At 44.4% G+C, this 21,692-nt stretch overlaps 1 protein-coding gene across 2 annotated transcripts in view; it reads left to right on the top strand.

Moving 5' to 3' along the window:
* AK9 (adenylate kinase 9) overlaps positions 1–21,692 on the top strand; it is a 151,933-nt gene that overhangs the window by 55,140 nt on the left and 75,101 nt on the right. For both annotated transcript variants that reach the window (XM_073675841.1, XM_073675840.1), the window contains exons 9-13: positions 10,343–10,417; positions 14,614–14,715; positions 17,084–17,223; positions 17,306–17,486; positions 20,935–21,079. In XM_073675841.1, the coding sequence (XP_073531942.1) occupies positions 10,343–10,417; positions 14,614–14,715; positions 17,084–17,223; positions 17,306–17,486; positions 20,935–21,079 (643 nt within the window). The remainder of the gene's footprint in view (positions 1–10,342; positions 10,418–14,613; positions 14,716–17,083; positions 17,224–17,305; positions 17,487–20,934; positions 21,080–21,692) is intronic.

Genomic DNA, 21,692 nt, shown 5'->3' with positions numbered 1-21,692 from the left:
CTCCCCCCCATATAATGCCCCTTGCAGGATGTCACTTCCCCCCCTTTAATGCCCCATGCAGTATGTCACACACCCACCCTCCTTATAATGCCCTATGCAGTATGTCACATACCCACCCTCCTTATAATGCCCCATGCAGGATGTCCCCCCCCCTTTTAATGCCCTATGCAGGATGTCACCTCTCCCCCCTCCATATAATGTCTCATGCAGGATGTCATCTCCCCCCCCCCCATATAATGCCCCTTGCAGGATGTCACTTCCCCCCCTTTAATGCCCCATGCAGGATGTCAGACCACCCCCTCCTTATAATGCCCTATGCAGGATGTCACATACCCACCCTCCTTATAATGCCCCATGCAGGATGTCACCCCCCCCCCTTATAATGCCCCATGCAAGATGTCACTTCCCCCCTCCCCCTCTTATAATGCCCCATGCAGGATGTCGAACCCCCCCTCACCTTATAATTAATGCCCCATGCAGGATGTCACACCCCCCCTCCCTTATAATGCCCCATGCAGGATGTCACACACACACCCACAATATAATGCCCCATGCCCCCATACATGAAAAAAATCCAATACTCACCTCACTTCTTACCTGCTGCTGGCGCTGCTCCGGACTCCAGCGTCGCCCGCGTCTTCCCGCTCTGCACTGTGACAGGTCAGGAGATAGCGCGCGCGGTGTAAAGACATCACCACGCCCTCTGACCTGAGACGTCAGAGGACGCGGAAGACGCTGCGGAGGCACGGGGAGGGGTAAGTATTGTGCCGGCTGCCGGGGCCCTGAGCAAGCGGGGAAGGTGGCAGGCGCTGACACCGACACCGCACCGCTCACGGGTCCCATAGCGCGGCGGGTGCCCAATGGCAGTGGGCCCCTCCGCCTGCTCAGGGCCCCGGCACTTGCCCGGGTGCTGACGCCGGCCCTGCGTGTGAGAGCTCATTTTTTGCGGGACGAGTTGTACTTTTGAACAACATTATTGGTTTTACCATATCGTGTACAGGAAAACGGGAAAAAAATTCCAAGTGCGGTGAAATTGCAGAAAAAGTGCAATACCACAGATGTTTTTTTTTAATTTTTTTTACCACGTTCACTGAATGCTAAAACTGACCTGCCATTATTATTCTCCAGGTCATTACGAGTTCATAGACTCCAAACATGTATAAGTTCTTTTTTATTTAAGTGGTGAAAAAAATTCCAAAGTTTGCTAAAAAAAAAATGCCGCCATTTTCCAAGACCCGTAGCGTCTTCATTTTTTGGGATCCGGGGCCAGGTGAGGGCTTATTTTTTGCGCACCAAGCTGAAGTTTTTATTGATACCATTTTGGGGTATTTATGTTTTGATCCCCCGTTATTGCATTTTATTGCAATGTTGCTGCAACCAAAAACGTAATTCTGGCTTTTAGAATTTTTTCTCGTTACGCCGTTTACCGATCGGATTAATTATTTTTTTTATATTGATAGATCGGGCGATTCTGAACGCGGCGATACCAAATATGTGTATGTGGGGTTTTTTTATTATTATTTTATTTTGAATGGGGCGAAAGGGGGGTGATTTAACTTTTATATTTTTTTAAAAACATTTTTTTCACATTTTGCTTTCTTCTATATTCTCCATAGGAGACTAGAAACAGCACTTGTCTGATCGCCTCTGCTACATAGAGGTGATCAGCAGATCAGCTCATGACAACCACTGGAGTCTGCTGCAGACCCAGGGTTGTCATGCCCACTCATCGGTGACCCGCGATCGAGTGACGGGGTCACCGATGGGCTGGGTAAGTGACGCGCTTCCGGCGCGGCGATGTTAAATGCCGCTCTCAGAGATTGACAGCGGCATTTAACATGTTAACAGCCGCGGGTGTATCGTGATTCCACCCGCGGCTGTTGCAGGAACATGTCAGCTTTAAGAATCAGCTGACATGTGCCTTATTCAGTGCGGGCTCACCGCTGGAGCCCTCACTGAACCGGTAATAATAATACGTCCCAGGCTGTAAAGGGGTTAAGATTTCGCCATTAAGTATGGGACTGGAGGCGGGTATCTTCAAGAAATATAGCAAAGAGAAAAAAAGGGGGAAATCAGCTCACCCACCTAGAAGATCGCAGCACGGAACCAGCAGCTGCTGTTCCCTTCTCAAGGTGGACTTTTTATACATTTTTCTATGACCCAATAAAACACTTGGTTTTAGAAGATTCGTCCAGCTTCAAGAAATGGGGATCACATTACCATACCATAAATCTAATACATAAGATGTGGCAGAAAATCAAGCAGATTAGGGGGGTAACTCACTTCACTAAGTTTTCACCTATCTGGGATAACATCTATTTTCAGGGGTTCAGTAATATGTAGGGGTTTGGTGAGTGGAAAGAAATGGGTATTGGCCTGATCTATCTCTGATTTACAGAGGGAAGCTTAAATCATATGAAATGTTGCAGGAAGAATTTCAATTCCCAAGGCTTAACCTCTTTCAATTTAGACAGGTTCAGCATGCATTTCAGCCCCAAAGCAGAAGAGGGCCTATTGGAATACAAATAGATCTGATGTTAGATTTTATACTTAAAAACAGAGGAACTTCTATATCTGAAGTGTATAGAGACCTGCTGCACGCCTTTCTTGGAGGACACCCTATCAAAACGACGATAGATGGGAGTCTATTCTAGAATATATACCCAAGTTATCCATGAGTGAGCCTGGGAGAATGTCACAGCTGTATGTGATTCACAGGGCGTATAGAACCCCTGATATGTTATTTAAAGCAGGGTTGAAGTCTAACTCCGACTGCCCAAGGTGCTCGCAGGCAGACATACTGCATATGCTTTGGCATTGTCCTAGAGTGTCCTCCTTTTGGATCGTAGTGTTGAACCGTATTGGAATGGTGAATAGGTGTATTGTCTCTAGGGACCCTCTGACATGTATATTAGGGTACGTTGAGGAAATAAAAACAGACAACATGACCAAAATAGCAATTGCGAGGTTATTGTTTATTGCCAGAAAATTGATTGCAAAATATTGGATTAGAGAGGAGCCCCCGTCCAGACATGAATTCATTGCCCAAACGAACTATATAATTCAACTTTAAAAAAGTATTTACATCAAGAGGAATAAGCAGCAATACTTCCATAAATTATGGCAGCCATGGTTGGAAAGGATTAATTAGAGTAACACCTATATATACTACTGTAGAGTAAAACTCTTAGTAAACTGTATGGCGGAGTGGAGAGGGAAGAAGGAAAGAAGAAAAGGGGAAGAGAAGGAAAGGGAGTAGGGGAAGGAAAGAAAAGGAGTAAAGTAGGGAAGAAAAGGAAAGGAAAGAAGGGGGGAATAAAATAAAAAAAAGAGAAAGAAAGGTCTCCGTGGGGGGTGGGGGTAAGGGAAGGGGGAAAACTTACTGTAATATTGTAAAACGAGTATTGTCATGTAATATCTGTTCCAAGTTTTGTTATGTTTAATAAAAATTTATCTGATTAAAAAAAAAGAAAGTGTCAGCCTGTTATGGGTATCATCTGGTAGAGTAAAAATTGCAAGGTTTCAGGATCATAATATATAAAACTGCATATAATATATATATATATATATATATATATATATATATATATATATACATATACATATACATAGGCGGATTATAATGAGGGCAATCTGGGCTACCGCCCAGGGTTCTGGGTGGTCTATGGCCAGATTGCCCTCATTATAATATGTGCGGCGCCGCGGCACATACCGGTTGTCAGACGCGGGGGGGCCCCCGGATCGCTCCCCCAGCAGCGGCGCACTGCCGCTGCTTCTTCTTCGGCCGGGCCAGCACTGCACCTGTTAACTTCTCTGTGTGCTGGCCCGGCCGCGTCACTGCTAGGAGACACGGCCCTGTGCGCGGCCGTGTCTGCTAATGTGACGTCACGCAGTGCGCGCCTGGCCTGCACTGCTGCATCGGAGAGAAGCTGGACGACGAGAGCCGGGGGATGGTGAGTGTGTGTGTGTGTGATTGAGTGAGTGAGTGTGTGTGTGATTGAGTGAGTGTGTGTGTGTGTGCAGATATCATTGTGTGATGTCTGTTTATATGTATTTTTGTGTTTCAAATGTGTTTATGCGTGTATGTACAGTATATGTCTGTATATGTTTGTGTGCGTGACTGCGTGCGGCCTCCCGCTGTATATAGATGGCGCTGTGTGACCTCCTGCTTATAGATGGCGCCGTGCGGCCTCCTGCTGTGTACAGATGGCTACGTGCGGCCTCCCACTGTGTATAGATGGCACCGTGCAGCCTCCCGCTGTGTATAGATGGCGCTGTGCGGCCTCCTGCTGTGTATAGATGGCGCCGTGCGGCCTCCTGCTGTGTATAGATGGCTACGTGCGGCCTCCCGCTGTGTATAGATGGCGCCGTGCGGCCTCCTGCTATGTATAGATGGCTACGTGCGGCCTCCTGCTGTGTGTAAATGGCTACGTGCGGCCTCCCTCTGTGTATAGATGGCTACATGCGGCCTCCCGCTGTGTATATGTAACATCCCTGGCGGTGTGCTTGCATAGTGCACCACCTCCCACTATGCAAGACCGCAATCTTACCTGTCAGTCCAGCCTGCAAATCTTACTCCAGTTCATGCTGTGTGCATGTCTCTTGACTGACTGCTTAGGGCGGCGCCCCGGTTGCTTCCTGATTCTTATAGCTGCTGTGGGCGCACCCCTAATGCTTCTCAAGCCTATTGCTGTGAGTCACTGGATATTTAAACCCCCTCCACCCAGTAGGAGGTGCCTGAGCAACACTAACATTCAGTGTGCTTCTTGACTCTGAAGTTGCCAGGTCCAGTTCTTCTTCTTGTCTGTTTCCACCATCTCTGGGGGCTGCATACCCAGACCTGTTATCTGTGTCTTCTTGTCCGCTTCCGCCATCTCTGGGGGCTGTATACCCAGGCTCGTTCTTGTATCTCATTGCAGTAGCAGTTCCTGTCTGAACTGTATCCTAGCCTGTTGCCTGTTTGTCTCTATGTCCGTACGTTCCCTTTTCCTGCAGTATCTGAACCTGCACCTAACTCCTACTTGTTGTCTCTGTACTTCTGTTTGTGAGTTTTGTGTCCACTCGCTACTTCATAGGAAGTACCTTGTGTGTATCTGGTTCTGCTTGTCCCTTTTCCCTTTCTCCGTATCTTCTTGTATTTTCCAGTCTGTTCCATGTGAACAGAGGCCTGTCCTCTCTGCCTTGTCCACCGCACCTGCGGTTTCGCTTCGCTCTGTCTTGCCCACTGCTCCGGCGGTTTCTCTCTGCTCTGACTTGCCCACCGCTCCGGCGGTTTCCCTCTGCTCTGCCTTACCCACCACTCTGGTGGCTTCCCTCTACTCTGACTTGCCCACCGCTCTAGCGGCTTCTCTCTGCTCTGCCTTGCTCATCGCACCAGCGGTTTCTCTCTGCTCTCACTTGCCCACCGCTCCGGCGGCTTCTCTCTGCTCTGACTTGCCCACCGCTCTAGCGGCTTCTCTCTGCTCTGCCTTGCTCACCGCACCAGCGGTTTCTCTGCTCTGACTTGCCCACCGCTCCGGCGGCTTCTCTCTGCTCTGCCTTGCTCACCGCACCAGCGGTTTCTCTCTGCTCTGACTTGCCCACCGCTCCGGCGGCTTCTCTCTGCTCTGCCTTGCCCACCGCTCTGGCGGCTTCTCTCTGCTCTGCCTTGCCCACCGCTCCGGTGGTTCCACTTTGCTCTGCCTTGTCCCCCGCACCTGCGGTTCCGCTTTGCTCTGCCTTGCCCACCGCACCTACGGTTTTCGCTCCGCTCTGCTTGCTCACTGCACCAGCAGTTCCTCTCTGCTCTGCCTTGTACTCCGCTCCGGCAGTTTCGCTTTACTCTGCTTGTCTACCGCATCTACGGCCCTGTACCTGTCTCCCAGTCTGTACTGGACCCTATCCAGCCTGCGCTCCAACCTGCTAGTACCTCCCAGTCTGCTCTCCAGCTGTGCTTGCCAGTATCTCCCTGTCTGCATACCAGCCGTGCTTGCCAGTGCCCACCTGTCTGCATACCAGCCGTGCTTGCCAGTGCTCACCTGTCTGCATACCAGCCGTACTTGCCAGTACCCACCTGTCTGCATACCAGCCGTACTTGCCAATACCCACCTGCCTGTATGCCAGTCTAACCTGCCTGTTCCTGCATTCCCCGGTGTGGGTCAACAACTGTGACCGGGGTCTGACCTGGAGTCGCACCTGGTCCCTCTGCCCGTTCCTCCTTGGTCCACGGAGTCGACTAAGCCGCCGTGCGGCCTTGGTCGGATCGGGTTGATACTTAGTTACGCCCCTCCAGGCACTCCTCGGTTCATGGTACAGTGGGATCACTAATCACGCTCACGCCAGTCAGTCCAGGCGCGAGCGTAACTGTATAGATGGCGCCGTGCGGCCCCCTGCTGTGTATAGATGGCTATGTGCTTCCCACTACAGTGTATAGATGGCGCCATGCGGCCTCCTGCTATGTATAGATGGCTACGTGCGGCCTCCTGCTGTGTATAAATGGCTATGTGCGGCCTCCCTCTGTGTATAGATGGCTACATGCGGCCTCCCGCTGTGTATAGATGGTGCCGTGCGGCCCCCTGCTGTGTATAGTTGGTGCCATGCTGCCTCCCGCTGTGTATAGATGGTGTCGTGCGGCCCCTTGCTTTGTATAGATGGCTACGTGCGGTCTCCTGCTTTGTAAAGATGGCACCGTGCGGCCTCCTGCTGTGTACAGATGGCGCCGTGTGACCTCCTGCTTTGTATAGATGGCGCCGTGCGGCCTCCCGCTGTGTATAGATGGCTACGTACGGCCTCCCGCTGTGTATAGATGGCTACGTGTGGCCTCCTGCTGTGTATAGATGGCTACTTGTGCTCAATATTAAGCCATACAATTAATGTAAGGCTATGTGCCCACGATGCAGAAATGTTCCGGATTTTTTCCTGAGCGTTTCTGCTTCTCCCTGGCAGAAAAAACGCATGCGGATTGTACATGCGTTTTTCCTGCCAGGGACAAGCGGATGTGAAGCATTCTTCACATGCATTTTTGCATGCGAGTTGACAAGCGCTTTCCAAGCGATTTTAGCATCACTTGGAAAAGTACTTGACAACTTGGTCACACTATATAAATCCATGCAACTGGCATGGATTTATATAGTGTGACCGTAAAAGAATGGTAAAAATTAAAAAATAAATATATACTTACCTTCTGATGGCCTGCCGACGTCAGCGGTCGCGTGACCCGTCACATGACTAAATTACGTCACCACAGGTCCTTTAGTATACCGCGAGCTGCCGGCAAGTCAGGACGCATCGGAAAAAGACACCGGGGGCCATCAGAAGAGAAGTATAATATTTATTTTTTATTTTATTCTTTTTTCTACATGTTCTATGGTACCCGGGTCCGGAGGAGAGTCTCCTCTCCTCCACACCCGGGTACCATCCGCATATTGAAACGCATGGAATCCGCATGTACAGATCCAGTGATGCGGATTACATGAGTTCCAATGCAAGTCAGTGGCGGCGAAAACGCCGCGTTTCCGCAAAATAATTGGTAGTGCTGCGGATTTTTCCCCGATGATAATCCGCAGCGTAAATTTCCACAGCATGTGCACAGCACATGCGGATTATCATTGGGGAACATGGCAGACCTCCTACCAAGCGTTTTTTAAGCGTTTCTGCAGCAGAATTGCCGCTGCGGAAACGCTTAAAAAAACGCATAGTGGGCACACCACCTAAAAAAAATTATTATAATTAATATATTAATATTGTGCCAAATTAATTTCACGTGAACTATCACATGATTTATCACAGGGGATCATGTACATGTGATACATCAGGTGTGGGGGGGGGTCGCGCCCTCTAAACTGGCTGGGGCCCTTTCTACTCTTAGTCCACCCATATATATATATATTTATATATATATATATATATATATATATATATATATATACAGTACAGACCAAAAGTTTCGACACACCTTCTCATTTAAAGGTTTTTCTGTATTTTCATGACTATGAAAATTGTACATTCACACTGAAGGCATCAAAACTATAAATTAACACATGTGGAATTATATACTTAACAAAAAAGTGTGAAACAACTGAAAATATGTCTTATATTCTAGGTTCTTCAAAGTAGCAACCTTTTGCTTTGATGACTGCTTTGCACACTCTTGGCATTCTCTTGATGAGCTTCAAGAGGTAGTCACCGGAAATGGTTTTCACTTCACAGGTGTGCCCTGTCAGGTTTAATAATGGGATTTCTTGCCTTATAAATGGGGTTGGGACCATCAGTTGTGATGTGCGGAAGTCAGGTGGATGCACAGCTGATAGTCCTACTGAATAGACTGTTAGAATTTGTATTATGGCAAGAAAAGCAGCTAAGTAAAGAAAAACGAGTGGCCATCATTACTTTAAGAAATGAAGGTCAGTCAGTGCGAAAAATTGGGAAAACTTTGAAAGTGTCCCTAAGTGCAGTTGCAAAAACCATCACGCGCTACAAAGAAACTGGCTCACATGAGGACCGCCCCAGTAAAGGAAGACCAAGAGTCACCTCTGCTTCTGAGGATAAGTTTATCTGAGTCACCAGCCTCAGAAATCGCAGGTTAACAGCAGCTCGGAAACCACTGCTAAGGACAGGCAACAAGCAGAATAGACTTGTTTGGGCTAAAGTACACAAGGAATGGACATCAGACCAGTGGAAATCTGTGCTTTGGTCTGATGAGTCCAAATTTGAGATCTTTGGTTCCAACCACCGTGTCTTTGTGCGACGCAGAAAAGGTGAATGGATGGACTCTACATGCCTGGTTCCCATCGTGAAGCATGGAGGAGGAGGTGTGATGGTGTGGGGGTGCTTTGCTGGTGACACTGTTGGGGATTTAGTCAAAATTGAAGGCATACTGAACTAGCATGGCTACCAGAGCATCTTGCAGCGGCATGCTATTCCATCCGGTTTGCGTTTAGTTGGACCATCATTTATTTTTCAACAGGACAATGACCCCAAACACACCTCCAGGCTGTGTAAGGGCTATTTGACCAAGAAGGAGAGTGATGGGGTGCTACGCCAGATGACCTGGCCTCCACAGTCACCAGACCTGAACCCAATCGAGATGGTTTGGGGTGAGCTGGACCGCAGAGTGAAGGCAAAAGGGCCAACAAGTGCTAAGCATCTCTGGGAACTCCTTCAAGATTGTTAGAAGACCATTTCCGGTGACTACCTCTTGAAGCTCATCAAGAGAATGCCAAGAGTGTGCAAAGCAGTCATCAAAGCAAAAGGTGACTACTTTGAAGAACCTGGAATATAAGACATATTTTCAGTTGTTTCACACTTTTTTGTTAAGTATATAATTCCACATGTGTTAATTCACAGTTTTGATGCCTTCAGTGTGAATGTACAATTTTCATAGTCATGAAAATACAGAAAAATCTTTAAATGAGAAGGTGTGTCCAAACTTTTGGTCTGTACTGTATATATATAGTAAATATATAGTGACGTGAAAAATTAGGGAAACAAAATAACCAAAACTGGGAAAAAAATGTAAAATAAAATCAATAGTTAATTCAATTTAAAGAAGACCTGTCACTTGCCATTAATTTGTAATTTTTCTGTAACTGCTGTAAATACCACTATTTTCCTGAATCTTGCATCATTTTCATTTTGTTCCTGCTAATCTTTCCAGAGATGTGGTCCTCTCTTACCTGCACGTAAATCTAGTATTGTTAGATAAGTGGACGTGATCCTCAACTATTCTTTATTGGTTCATTCTTGATGATCACACCTAGTTGGATAAAAATACTAGTTTATATACACGGAAGAGGTGGCACATCTCAGGAATGGAACGGAACAGGAACAAAATAGATAGATGGACGGAGGGTATGTTTAATTTGAAGAAAGTCTATTGAACACATTCTTCAATCTATTTTTCTCTCCCATGTGTTTTCTGTTATTGCTAACAAATAGCTTTACTTTTTCACTGGGAAGTAATAACCTTGTTTCATAAGCAGACTGGGGTGAGAATAGCAGCCACACAAAAGCTAGTTACAGGGGTTGTGTAATGTAACGTTATGTAATTGTAGTTTTATGTAAATGTCTCATTGTTTGACGTTATATCTCCAAAAATGTCCTCCTGAGTTATTTATTGAATGTAATTGTTTCTTGGATTGTCTCATTACTTTAAAATGGACCTGCTGTTCACAGTGAGCAAAGGAAAATGGATGTGAATTACATGTCATGTTCACTATCTTCTCTGTCAGATATATAGACTTGAATTATAGATTCTTCGACTTAAAAGAAATTCATTTTTAGGTAGAATAAACAATTTCTAATTGTGAAACCCTCTGACTATACAATTCTGTCCTTTTCACATTCTCATTGCTGGTTAATACAGGATCTTATGATTGATCACGACCCTCAGTACCTCATAGAACTTGATGGAAATAAGAAATCCGATGAACTCTTTATTGTAAGTTTCTACCATTATATTTTAAATAATACTATTGGTAAAAGTGCAGAAACAGTAATTTTTCCTTGGTTTGTGAACTTGATCTTCTGTACAAGTAAATAGATTTCTCCTAATTTATGGGGTTGAGGTCAGGCCTCTCTGTGGCTTGTCAACTTCTTCCACAGCAAACTCACGCAACCATGCTCTTATGGACCTTGCTTTGTGCACTGGGGCACAGGCATTCTGAAATAGAAAAAGGACTCCCCCAAATTGTTCCCACATATATGAAAGCATATAATTGCCCAAAATGTCTTGATATACTGAAGCATTAAGATTTCTTTTCACTGTATCTAAAAATCCTAGGCCATCGCCCTTAAAACAACACCATAGCATTATCCCTCCTCCACCAAACTTTACAGTTGGCTCAGTGCAGTAAGACAGGTAATGTTCTCCTGGTATTCACCAAACTCAGACTCGTCCATCAGACTTCCAGACCGAGAAGCCTAATTTGACACTCCACTTAAGTTTCCAAGAGTCTGGTGGCGGTGTGTTTTACATCACTCCATCCAACACTTGGCAGTATGCTTGGTGGTGTATCCAGCTGCTTGGCTATGGAAACCCATGCCATAAAGCTCCCTCCGCACAGTTTAGTGATGATGTTATTGTCATAGGAGGTTTGGAGCTGTGCAGTTATTGACTCAGCAGAGCTTTGGCAACTACGTGCCTTAGCACTCGGCGATCCTACTCTGTAACTTTACATAGTTTGTCACTTCATGGCATAGTTTCTGGGGTTCCTAAACGCTTCCACTTTTCAATAATTTTGAATATTTAAGAAAGAAGAAATTTCATGACCTGACCTGTTATAACGATGGCATCCTATTCTAGGTCTGCACTTGAATTGAGTGATCTCCTTAGAATGAGCTTGTTAGGATAGTGTAGCAACTCGCTCGGAAAAATAGGTAACACACTAAAATCTGCAACTGACCTTGCCGGTTCTTGTGCAGACTAGATATCTTGACCCCGCAGTCCCTAGTGGTTCCTGTGTGAGCTGAGATAGCCATAGCCACAAACTAGACGATGGCAACTCAGACCTATGCTGGCTGAAAGGCCATCGAGCACTTCATGTTCCTTCTAAAGAACCGAAGGGCAGAGCAGAGTGCAAACTACGTGCAGAAGGGAAAGTGTGCTGAAATAGAAAGAGATCCCAGAGAGCGTAAAACAAACCATGAACTACAAAATAAAGGATTAAGTACATGCTGTTAGAAATGATGCCGCCTATTTCCTAAAAAGAAACAGAAGATAGGTGCAGGATAAAGAACAGCAGAGAGATAAACCCTAGCTGGTTTTTCACTCTCTGGCTTAAACTGCAGTAGTATGAGTATGGCTGGACATCCAAATGAGACTATCATCAACAGAAAATACCAGCTGGGGAAATTATATAAAGCCGCACCTGAATGGGGATAGGGCAGATAAATGAGTAAATAAAAACACCTGTTACCCTATAAAGACTGAAGCAAGGATAAAAGAAACTAAACACCCAGAAAAAAGGTATATTTTCTGTGGCTCGGCAGACAGAGAAGCTGACCACAAAGCACAGGCTTAAGGGTTCGAACCCAGACGAACGTTAGAGCCATTCTTTTACAAATGTTAATAAAAGCAGACTGCATGGCTAGCGGCTGATTGCTATACTCCTGTGGCAATGGTACTGCATAAAAGAAAAAACTAATTATTAAAAGATGTATTCTAATACTTTTGTCCATATAGCTTATATTAGTAACCTATGGTCCTGTCTGATGATCAGCACAAAGGAAGAACTACAGCCGTAGCAGTTTCTAAGGGCCTCGTCATTGCAGGGGGCCCGGGATGCTGGGCAGGCGAGAAGAACAAATGCATGTACAGTACAGACCAAAAGTTTGGACACACCTTCTCATTTAAAGATTTTTCTGTATTTTCATGACTATGAAAATCGTACATTCACACTGAAGGCATCAAAACTATGAATTAACACATGTGGAATTATATGCTTAACAAAAAAGTGTGAAACAACTGAAAATATGTCTTATATTCTAGGTTCTTCAAAGTAGCCACCTTTTGCTTTGATGACTGCTTTGCTCACTCTCGGCATTCTCTTGATGAGCTTCAAGAGGTAGTCACCGGAAATGGTCTTCCAACAATCTTGAAGGAGATCCCAGAGATGCTTAGCACTTGTTGGCCCTTTTGCCTTCACTCTGCGTTCCAGCTCACCCCAAACCATCTCGATTGGGTTCAGGTCTGGTGACTGTGGAGGCCAGGTCATCTGCCGTAGCACCCCATCACTCTCCTTCTTGGTCAAATAGCCCTTACACAGCCTGGAGGTGTGTTTGGGGTCATTGTCCTGTTGAAAAATAAATGATGGTCCAACTAAATGCAAACCGGATGGCATAGCATGCCGCTGCAAGATGCTGTGGTAGCAATGCTGGTTCAGTATGCCTTCAATTTTGAATAAATCCCCAACAGTGTCACCAGCAAAGCACCCCCACACCATCACACCTCCTCCTCCATGCTTCACGGTGGGAACCAGACATGTAGAGTCCATCCGTTCACCTTTTCTGCGTCACACAAAGACACGGTGGTTGGAACCAAAGATTTCAAATTTGGACTCATCAGACCAAAGCACAGATTTCCACTGGTCTAATGTCCATTCCTTGTGTTCTTTAGCCCAAACTTGTCTCTTATGCTTGTTGCCTGTCCTTAGCAGTGGTTTCCTAGCAGCTATTTTACCATGAAGGCCTGCTGCACAAAGTCTCCTCTTAACAGTTGTTGTAGAGATGTGTCTGCTGCTAGAACTCTGTGTGGCATTGACCTTGTCTCTAATCTGAGCTGCTGTTAACCTGCGATTTCTGAGGCTGGTGACTCAGATAAACTTATCCTCAGAAGCAGAGGTGACTCTTGGTCTTCCTTTCCTGGGGCGGTCCTCATGTGAGCCAGTTTCTTTGTAGCGCTTGATGGCTTTTGCAACTGCACTTGGGGACACTTTCAAAGTTTGCCCAATTTTTCGGACTGAGTGACCTTAATTTCTTAAAGTAGTGATGGCCACTCGTTTTTCTTTACTTAGCTGCTTTTTTCTTGCCATAATACAAATTCTAACAGTCTATTCAGTAAGACTATCAGCTGTGTATCCACCTGACTTCTGCACAACACAACTGATGGTCCCAACCCCATTTATAAGGCAAGAAATCCCACTTATTAAACCTGACACGGCACACATCTGAAGTGAAAACCATTTCCGGTGACTACCTCTTGAAGCTCATCAAGAGAATGCCAAGAGTGTGCAAAGCAGTCATCAAAGCAAAAGGTGGCTACTTTGAAGAACCTAGAATATAAGACATATTTTCAGTTGTTTCACACTTTTTTGTTAAGTATATAATTCCACATGTGTTAATTCATAGTTTTGATGCCTTCAGTGTGAATGTACAATTTTCATAGTCATGAAAATCCAGAAAAATCTTTAAATGAGAAGGTGTGTCCAAACTTTTGGTCTGTACTGTATATCACTGCCAGGCCCTTCGGCAGTGCCCCTTACCCACAGTGGAGATCACTGCAGAACGGCTCTGCAATGATGAATGGGGGGATGTCAAAGTTGACAAGCACTGTAAATTAGCAGTCTGGAGTGTACTGTAAGCGGCTGGGCTGGATGCTGGAGACAGAATCACCCTATCTCATTCTACAGAGTCCATCCCAGCTACTTATAGTACGACGCAGACCGCCACAACAACTGCTCTGAGTAGGCTCCGCAGTCTTCTGCTCTCATCTCTCTTGTATGTGTTACAGCTGAACAGCCTGGCAGCTCTGGCATTGAGAGTCCACTGTGCCTATGGCCGGCCCTGACTGCTGAGCCTTGGGTTCCCTAAATTAATTTCTCCTGGTCATCAGACTCAAGTCATAGGGGTGACAGGGTGGGGAGTTCAGGGCTGAGCAGCAGTTTATAATAGACAACTAGGGCCTACTTCATGCTGAATCCGATGTGATTTATAACAACCAGTTAGGCAGAACCGGCTGATTCCCATCCCTGCTGTGACTGCAGGAGGACCTGGTGAAAAAGTGGTGGTGTGTAAGAGTGGGCAGCAGAGTAGGAGGGCCTGTCAGTGATTAATCTAGGTTTTCTGATAAATCTAAGTTACTGTATCATTTCATAATTGTACTAATATAGGTAAAATAATTGTGCTTCCTCTCATCAGTCTGTTTTATCCCGGCTGGAGTCTCTGGGACTTCGTCATGGGGCTGTTGTAATGAAACTTTCCAGCTACGAGGAAGAGGAGTCCATGGAAGGCTTGGAAGGTGTAAGTAGCTGAATATATTTCTGAGTGCAACAAAATAAAAAGGAAACAATTTGAACACAGAAAAATGGCAACCAGATAACAACTGTTTGGAACAAAGTATAACCAACACACAAAGCATGATTTAAAGAGACAGGAAATGTAAAAACTCTTATGTTTGATATGTAGTGACCTGAAACTACATGTACAGTGTAATGTCAGTGCAGCAGAGAAATATACATATGTTGTATGTTTTATAAGACATAATACTGCACTCCTGGCGTTGCATTGATGCAGTAACTGATGCAAAAAAGGAGCCCCGACCAAGTATTGAGTGAATTTACTGAACATACATTCAGTAGGCCAACATTTCGGATTTTAAAAACATTTTTTAAGTTGTTGTTATAAAGTATTCTAATTTACTGAGATAACGACTTTTGTGTTTTGATTGGCTGTAAGCCATAATCATCAACATTAACAGAAATAAACACTTGAAATAGATCACTCTGTAATGACTCTATATAATATATGAGTTTCACTTTTTGTATTGAAGAACTGAAATAAATTAACTTTTTGATGATATTCTAATTTAGTGAGATGCACCTGTATATGTCCTCTCAGGAAACCTTTTTCGAGTTAGGGGTCCTGCAATTCATTGTTGTAAATAGTGATGTGACCACTTGGAAAACTTAGTAGTGTCACATGTTACAACATAAAGCCATAAATAATTGAATGAAGAAGAGGTTTTCTAGACTCTATAATGTCCTTATAAAACAGCACTTGCTATCATCAGAATAGAGTGGCTGTAATCTGATTTTTCCTCGGATAGCACTCACTCCAATGTTATACTGTGGAGCAGTGCTGACTAGCGTTTATTTTCTCATGCAGAGTCGGCGTGAGAAAATAAATCACTGCATGCTGCTATTGGCAGGGTATATTGGACGTAGTGCACCCATACAAGTGTGTGATTGCGTGCAAAACATTGGACTGCACTCGGATGTCATCCGAGTACAGTCCGATATACTCCAACTCACGGAATGGAGAAGATGGAGAAATTCAGCTTTCCATCTTCTCCTCACCTGTGATCCAATTCTCGCATGCGAGAGAATCAGATCACAGTAAGGGCTCTTTCTCACGTCAGTGTGTCCGGTACATGTGGTGACAGTTTCCACACGTACCAGAGACACTTACACACGTAGACCCATTCAAATGAATGGGTCTGTGCACATGTCAGTGTGTTTCCACAGGCCGTGTGTCCATGTTATCCACATGTAGACATGTCCGTTTTTGGCCGACATCACGGATCACACAGACTCATTCAAATCAATGGGTCCATGTAAACACGTACCGCAGATGGATTCCATCCGTGTGCCAAGTACCGGCACCTAGGAATCAGCGGTACAGTTAGCGCTGTTCCCAAGCACCGGGTGCTGAACGCTGCCCTCATCATTGTCCCCTGCGGGTACTGCAGTCAGCACCAGCAGGGAATAATGATGAGAGTACTAGTCTGCTCCCAGTGTGTCCACCTGAAAAAATAAGAATAAAATAAAAAATCCATATACTCACCTGTCCTAAGTGTCCCCTGCTGTAATCCATGCAACCGATCAGCAGAGGAGCCGTGGAGAATGACTCCTGCAGTGAGCTGTCCCTGGAGCTGCGCTCAGCGAGCAATGTCCTGTCACTCACTGAGCGCAGCAGAGGTCCAGGGCCCGCTCACTGGAGCGAGTCATTCTCCCCGGCTCCTCGGCATGAGCGGTCACATAGATTACAGCGGGGAACACTTAGGAGAGGTGAGTATATGGACACTGGAAGCAGACTACTACTCTCATCATTACACGGACCTATTGAATTGAATGAGTCCGTGTGATTCGTGATGCCGGCCAAAAACGGACGTGTCTTCGTGTGAATCACACGGACACACGGTCCGTGGATACACACTGACATGTGCGCAGATTTTTTCGTTTGAATGGGCCTATGTGTGTCAGTGTCTCTGGTACATGTGGAAACTCTCATCATGGTCCCCTTATGGTGCTTATCGCAACGCCAGCAGGGACTATGATGAGGGCAGCGTTCAGCACCCGGCGCTTGGGAACAGTGCTAACTGTACCGCTGACTCCCAGGCGCCGGTCCGTGTGATCCTGATGTGGCACACGGACCGCACACGGTTGCCACATGTCTGCCACACAGGTGCACACGGACACGGCTATCTCCCATACTGTTCTTTCCCGCACCGGAAATATCAGGACGTGTGAAAGAGCCCTAAGATGACACTTGGCTCACGCTGACAGCAAAGTTTGAGCCAAGGGTCATTTGTATAGGAGAACATGTGCGGAGGAGTTTTTTTCTGACGATTTGGTGCCCTAGTAAAAGAAAATGTATTTTTATTTAACAGGATGAGTTAATGAGGACACTTTCATCCTACCATATGATTGCACCAAGATACAGGTGGCGCAGAAGCAGATGGGGTACTCTGTGTCCTGTGGCTTTGAAAGAAGGATATATTAAGAAAGGATTGGCAGAATTTGCTGTTAGGTATGTTTTCTGTAGAAATGACACCCAATAATTAAATTATTGTATTATTCTGGTATAATTTGTTTTATGCATTCATTTTTAGCTTTCTGGATAAAATGTACGTCCTTTCCTCTGAGGAATCATTGATAAAGTTTATGCAGAATCCTCGGCCATACCTTCTTCCTCCGATGCCACTACCTCCCTGCAAGGTGGCAGTTTTGGGGCCAAAATCCTCAGGGAAGACAACAGTCTGTAACCTAATAGCCAACAAATACTCAGGAAAGGTAACTGAATGCCATCATTGTTACAGAATAATACTATTGGGAGCAAATACCTCCTTCTTTAAAGTGTACCTCCACCTTGACACAAAAACGATTATAGGGCAGGACTCCTCACTATATAATAAACTAATTGTCAGATGTCATCGGACATTAATTCACATAAGTGTGCACCACTATAAGAATGTAGATAATAAGGTTGGGGGGAAGAGGAGTAAGGTATGTGTATAAAATATAACTTTTACTATCTTGTATACAATATAATAGTATTATACACCCAATTGAGAGTGTGTATAGGATCACTGCTGTATATATATTACATCATAAATTGGACAGCTGTGATCCACTCAAGTCCCGGTTTTGTACCCATGTGTAAATATATATAAATTATCAATAAGTTCCTGACCAATGTCCCTTATAATTGAAAGGTCAGTATGTATGAGAACATGCAGCATAAGGAGCACTCAGTATGCTGTAGCCGGCACACTATATGATACTCTGCAGCCTGTCAGTAGGTGACGCAGCTAGATCGCACCTGCTGTTACTGCGCTGTTTGACTCTATCTCATTCATAGCATCTGTCTGACCCTATTTTATACGCTCATTCTGCCCCGGTCTTATGCTCACACTAGGGATCTAGTCTCTCTGCCCTTGTCCATATGTATGTCACTTGACAAATGGTAAGGTTTTTAATATTAGAGTTAGGACTGTCCCATAAGGGTTGCCGTGAAGTTGCGGAATGGCTTTTCACATTATTTTGATCAAAATTATGTTAACTAAATACCCTTTATTATTTATCATTATTTTTGCACTGTGCGATTTATACATTTACTTTCAGTTATTTGGGTATTTTTCTTGTATTTGGTTTCTACCTATTTTACACCTTGCACACTTTGTGGGACATGTGTCTCTGACACGCTTTCCGCCGAAATACCGGCTTTTTCTGAGGTCCAAAGGACTCTGCACTATTATAATTTCTCAATATTACTTTATTACATGAAATCTGTGCTGCGGCTGCACTAAACAAGGCTGCGTCCTGCTCATCACTCTTAGTTACCTTCGTCAGCACGGGCACTGTAAAACCCCATGATGCTTGCTCCCTCACTGAAGACTGCAGCCTAGCTGCATGAGAAAACTTCTGATTAGTTTAGTGCAGTTATCATCATCAAACCATTAATAGAGTGAAAAATGATTACACTGCAGAGTCCTTCACTATAATCGGTTTTCTTTTGTAAGTGGAGGTACCTTTTAAATCTTTAAAAATTTGAAGTCTTGAGGAGTTCTGTGACCGTATAAAGTAATTTAAATGTTATTTTCTTTTTAAAGGGTAAGAAAAAGTTTAATTCAAAGTGACACTCAAGGCTCCCTCTCATTAAGGTTCATTAACAACAGTACAGCAGTATATGTGCATCACTTTCTGGATAATCATCTTTTTCTATCTGATGCTATATTAGTCTGTACTTTACAATCATTCTGCCCTTATTGTGCTGACCTCATGCACTGATTCCCTGGAGCTTCTGTGATTGGCTTGTGTTTATATACAGCAGCCAATCTGAGGGGGCTGAGCTGAAGGAAGGAGGGAGAGAGCCATTGATGAAACAGGAGGTGTGTCTTAGACAACCTTAAACACCCTTTAGACACCACGGAAACTGTAGTCACAGGTTTCAGCTCTGCTATAGCGAAGCTCAGATATAAAGCAGCAACAATGAACAAAATAAATAGCAAGTAATCATCCCCTTAAGGTATCCATTTATATATCATGTTTTTTTAAGGGATTCTGTCACCACATTCAACCTATTATCTAAATTATTAATATGGGCATACATGTTATAGAATGCTGGAAAAAGTCATCCCTGTCTGCCTCATATCAGATGCCATGGCGTTGATAAATCATCTTGTATCACTTTATGTAAATTACCTCTACCAGGCTGTGGGGAGGATGTTACCTGAAAGATAATTCTGCCTTCAGAAAGTATTTTAAATAAAAGGGGGAGTTACCAGTGTGAGAAAAGTAACTAACACAGAACAGGAGAAATGAAATGTGTCTCCTTACAAACACATTATTTGCAGCTGTCTGAGCTCTGCTGTAATGTAACAATATTGCAGCCCTGCCTGACTGTGAGATGGAAGCTGAAGCTGAGAGGAACCTGCAGATGTCAGGTATAATCACACACAGCTCTGCAGTGAGGTCAGGAGAGCAGAGAGCGGCCATTACTTGTCTCACACTGGTAACTCCCCTTCATGTAAAATAAGCTCTGGAAGCAAAGTTATCTTCCAGACACCACCCTCCCCATAGCCTGGAAGAGGTCATTTACATAAAGTGATAAAAGATGATTTGTCCACAACCAGACATCTGATATGAGACATGCAGGGAAGACTTTTTTCAGCTGTCTATAACCCGTATGCCCGTATTAATAGTTTAGATAGGTCAGATGTCAAATTCCCATTACCTCCTGACCTGACAGCCACTTTAGTCACTAAATAATAGGAATCATTCTCTTCAAAATAAAAAAGAAGTCTAGCTACTCCAATATTATTGAAGTGTGTAACTAATGTCAGAATGTGGTAAATAGACAAATAGAATTTGAATACAAAACTCAGGTAATTTCCCACTGATGTACATGATGTAGAAATTCACTGCATGCTATTTGTGACTATATATTCACTCTCTGGTCTACACACAATACCACCTAGCTGCATCAAGCAGGACACAGTGTGACACTGTCATCTTTCCAAAGAAAATTGCCTCCCGTTTATCTAATGTACTTCGAGTATAGAATTACTAGTAATTCACATCATGTGTACGTTATGCACAGAATGCATTTATATGGTTTATCCATGAATCAAAGAAAATCAGTGGAAAATCTACAAATTATTGTTTATTTGTTAATAGTGTTGAGCGAGTATGTTCTGTCCGAGTATGCTCGGGCCGAGCTCCGAGTATTTACAGCTGCTCGGTGATAAGGTTAAATCGCTCCTGTGTGCATGATTTGCAACTGTTTGGCAGCTTTATTACATGTGAGGAATGTGTAAGAAATAGACATTCCTCCCATGTAATAAAACTGTAAAACAGTCGCAAATCATGCACACGGGAGCGATTCAAACACATCACCGAGCAGCCATAAATACTCGGTGCTCGGCCCGAGCATACTCAGCGAAAGGGTTAATAGATCATACTTGCTCAACACTATTTGTTAACAAAAAAATATAAAATAAAATGTATGCCATTCATCCTGAATGTATTTGTCAAATATCAAGTTATTCGTTCTTTTGCTTACATATAATATTCCTTTTGCCTTCCTGACTTTAAAGGGTTGTTCTTGATATTTCAAGGAGGCGAGCACTGCCGTCCAGCCTCACAACTTTCTGGGTGCCAGGAGTCTCCTGGATTAGATTAACTTCTTCTATGTTATTTAAAATCATATCATTAATATGTTCTGTATATGTATTTTTAGGTATATGATATATCTGTGCTTATTTTACCACATATGGAAGAAGCTAAACAAAATGCCATAGAAAAAGCTTGTGAAGAAGCCACTGAAAAAGCCATAGACGCTGTCAGACAAAAGTTACAGCAAGAGAAATTATTGAAAGCAGAAGGTATAAGAAAATGTGCCTCACTCCCATCTTATCCTCTTCTCTTGCCTTCTGTTTTTGTTGTTCTTTGATCTGTTTTTGGACACTTTGGTACACTACTGTCCAGTTGGTAAGTTTTATGTAAGGCTTTCTAAAGCGTAACCGTCATTTTCATTTTTATTTCATAAATCAATAGTACACATTGTCATGACGATAACTCGCACGCCCTCTCAGTGCCATCCTACTCACTGCAGTCACCGCTCTGCTTCCCCTTGTGTCAGGCCGCCTCCCTGAGTTTTGCCTCTTACAGCACTCCCCAGCACTGCTGCATCTTCCTGCTGTCTCCACCTGGATATAGGGAGGCACAGCCAGTCTTTGCAGGAATTTAACTCTGCTGCATTCTGCAGAGATTAGTTTCCCTGGCTTATCCGCTACCAGTAGGGGATATATTAGGCAGCTCCTCCCTCCACTCCTTGTCTGAGCTTTGGTCCTAGTCAGTAGCCTGTTCTAGATTCCTGTCAAGGTGTTTTCCTGTTTTTTTCTCCTGTTACTGACCAGGCTTGTCCATCTGATCTCTCTGCTCCTGACCTCGGCATTGTATCCTGAATCTGTGCTACCCGCACCATCCTTGGACTGT

Source organism: Phyllobates terribilis, unplaced genomic scaffold (assembly GCF_046119375.1).
Source record: "Phyllobates terribilis strain yellow unplaced genomic scaffold, ASM4611937v1 Scaffold_3__8_contigs__length_932513732, whole genome shotgun sequence".
Taxonomy (NCBI): Eukaryota; Metazoa; Chordata; class Amphibia; order Anura; family Dendrobatidae; genus Phyllobates; species Phyllobates terribilis.
The sequence above is the reverse complement of the archived record's forward strand: the minus strand, read 5'-3'. Positions and strand labels throughout refer to the sequence as shown.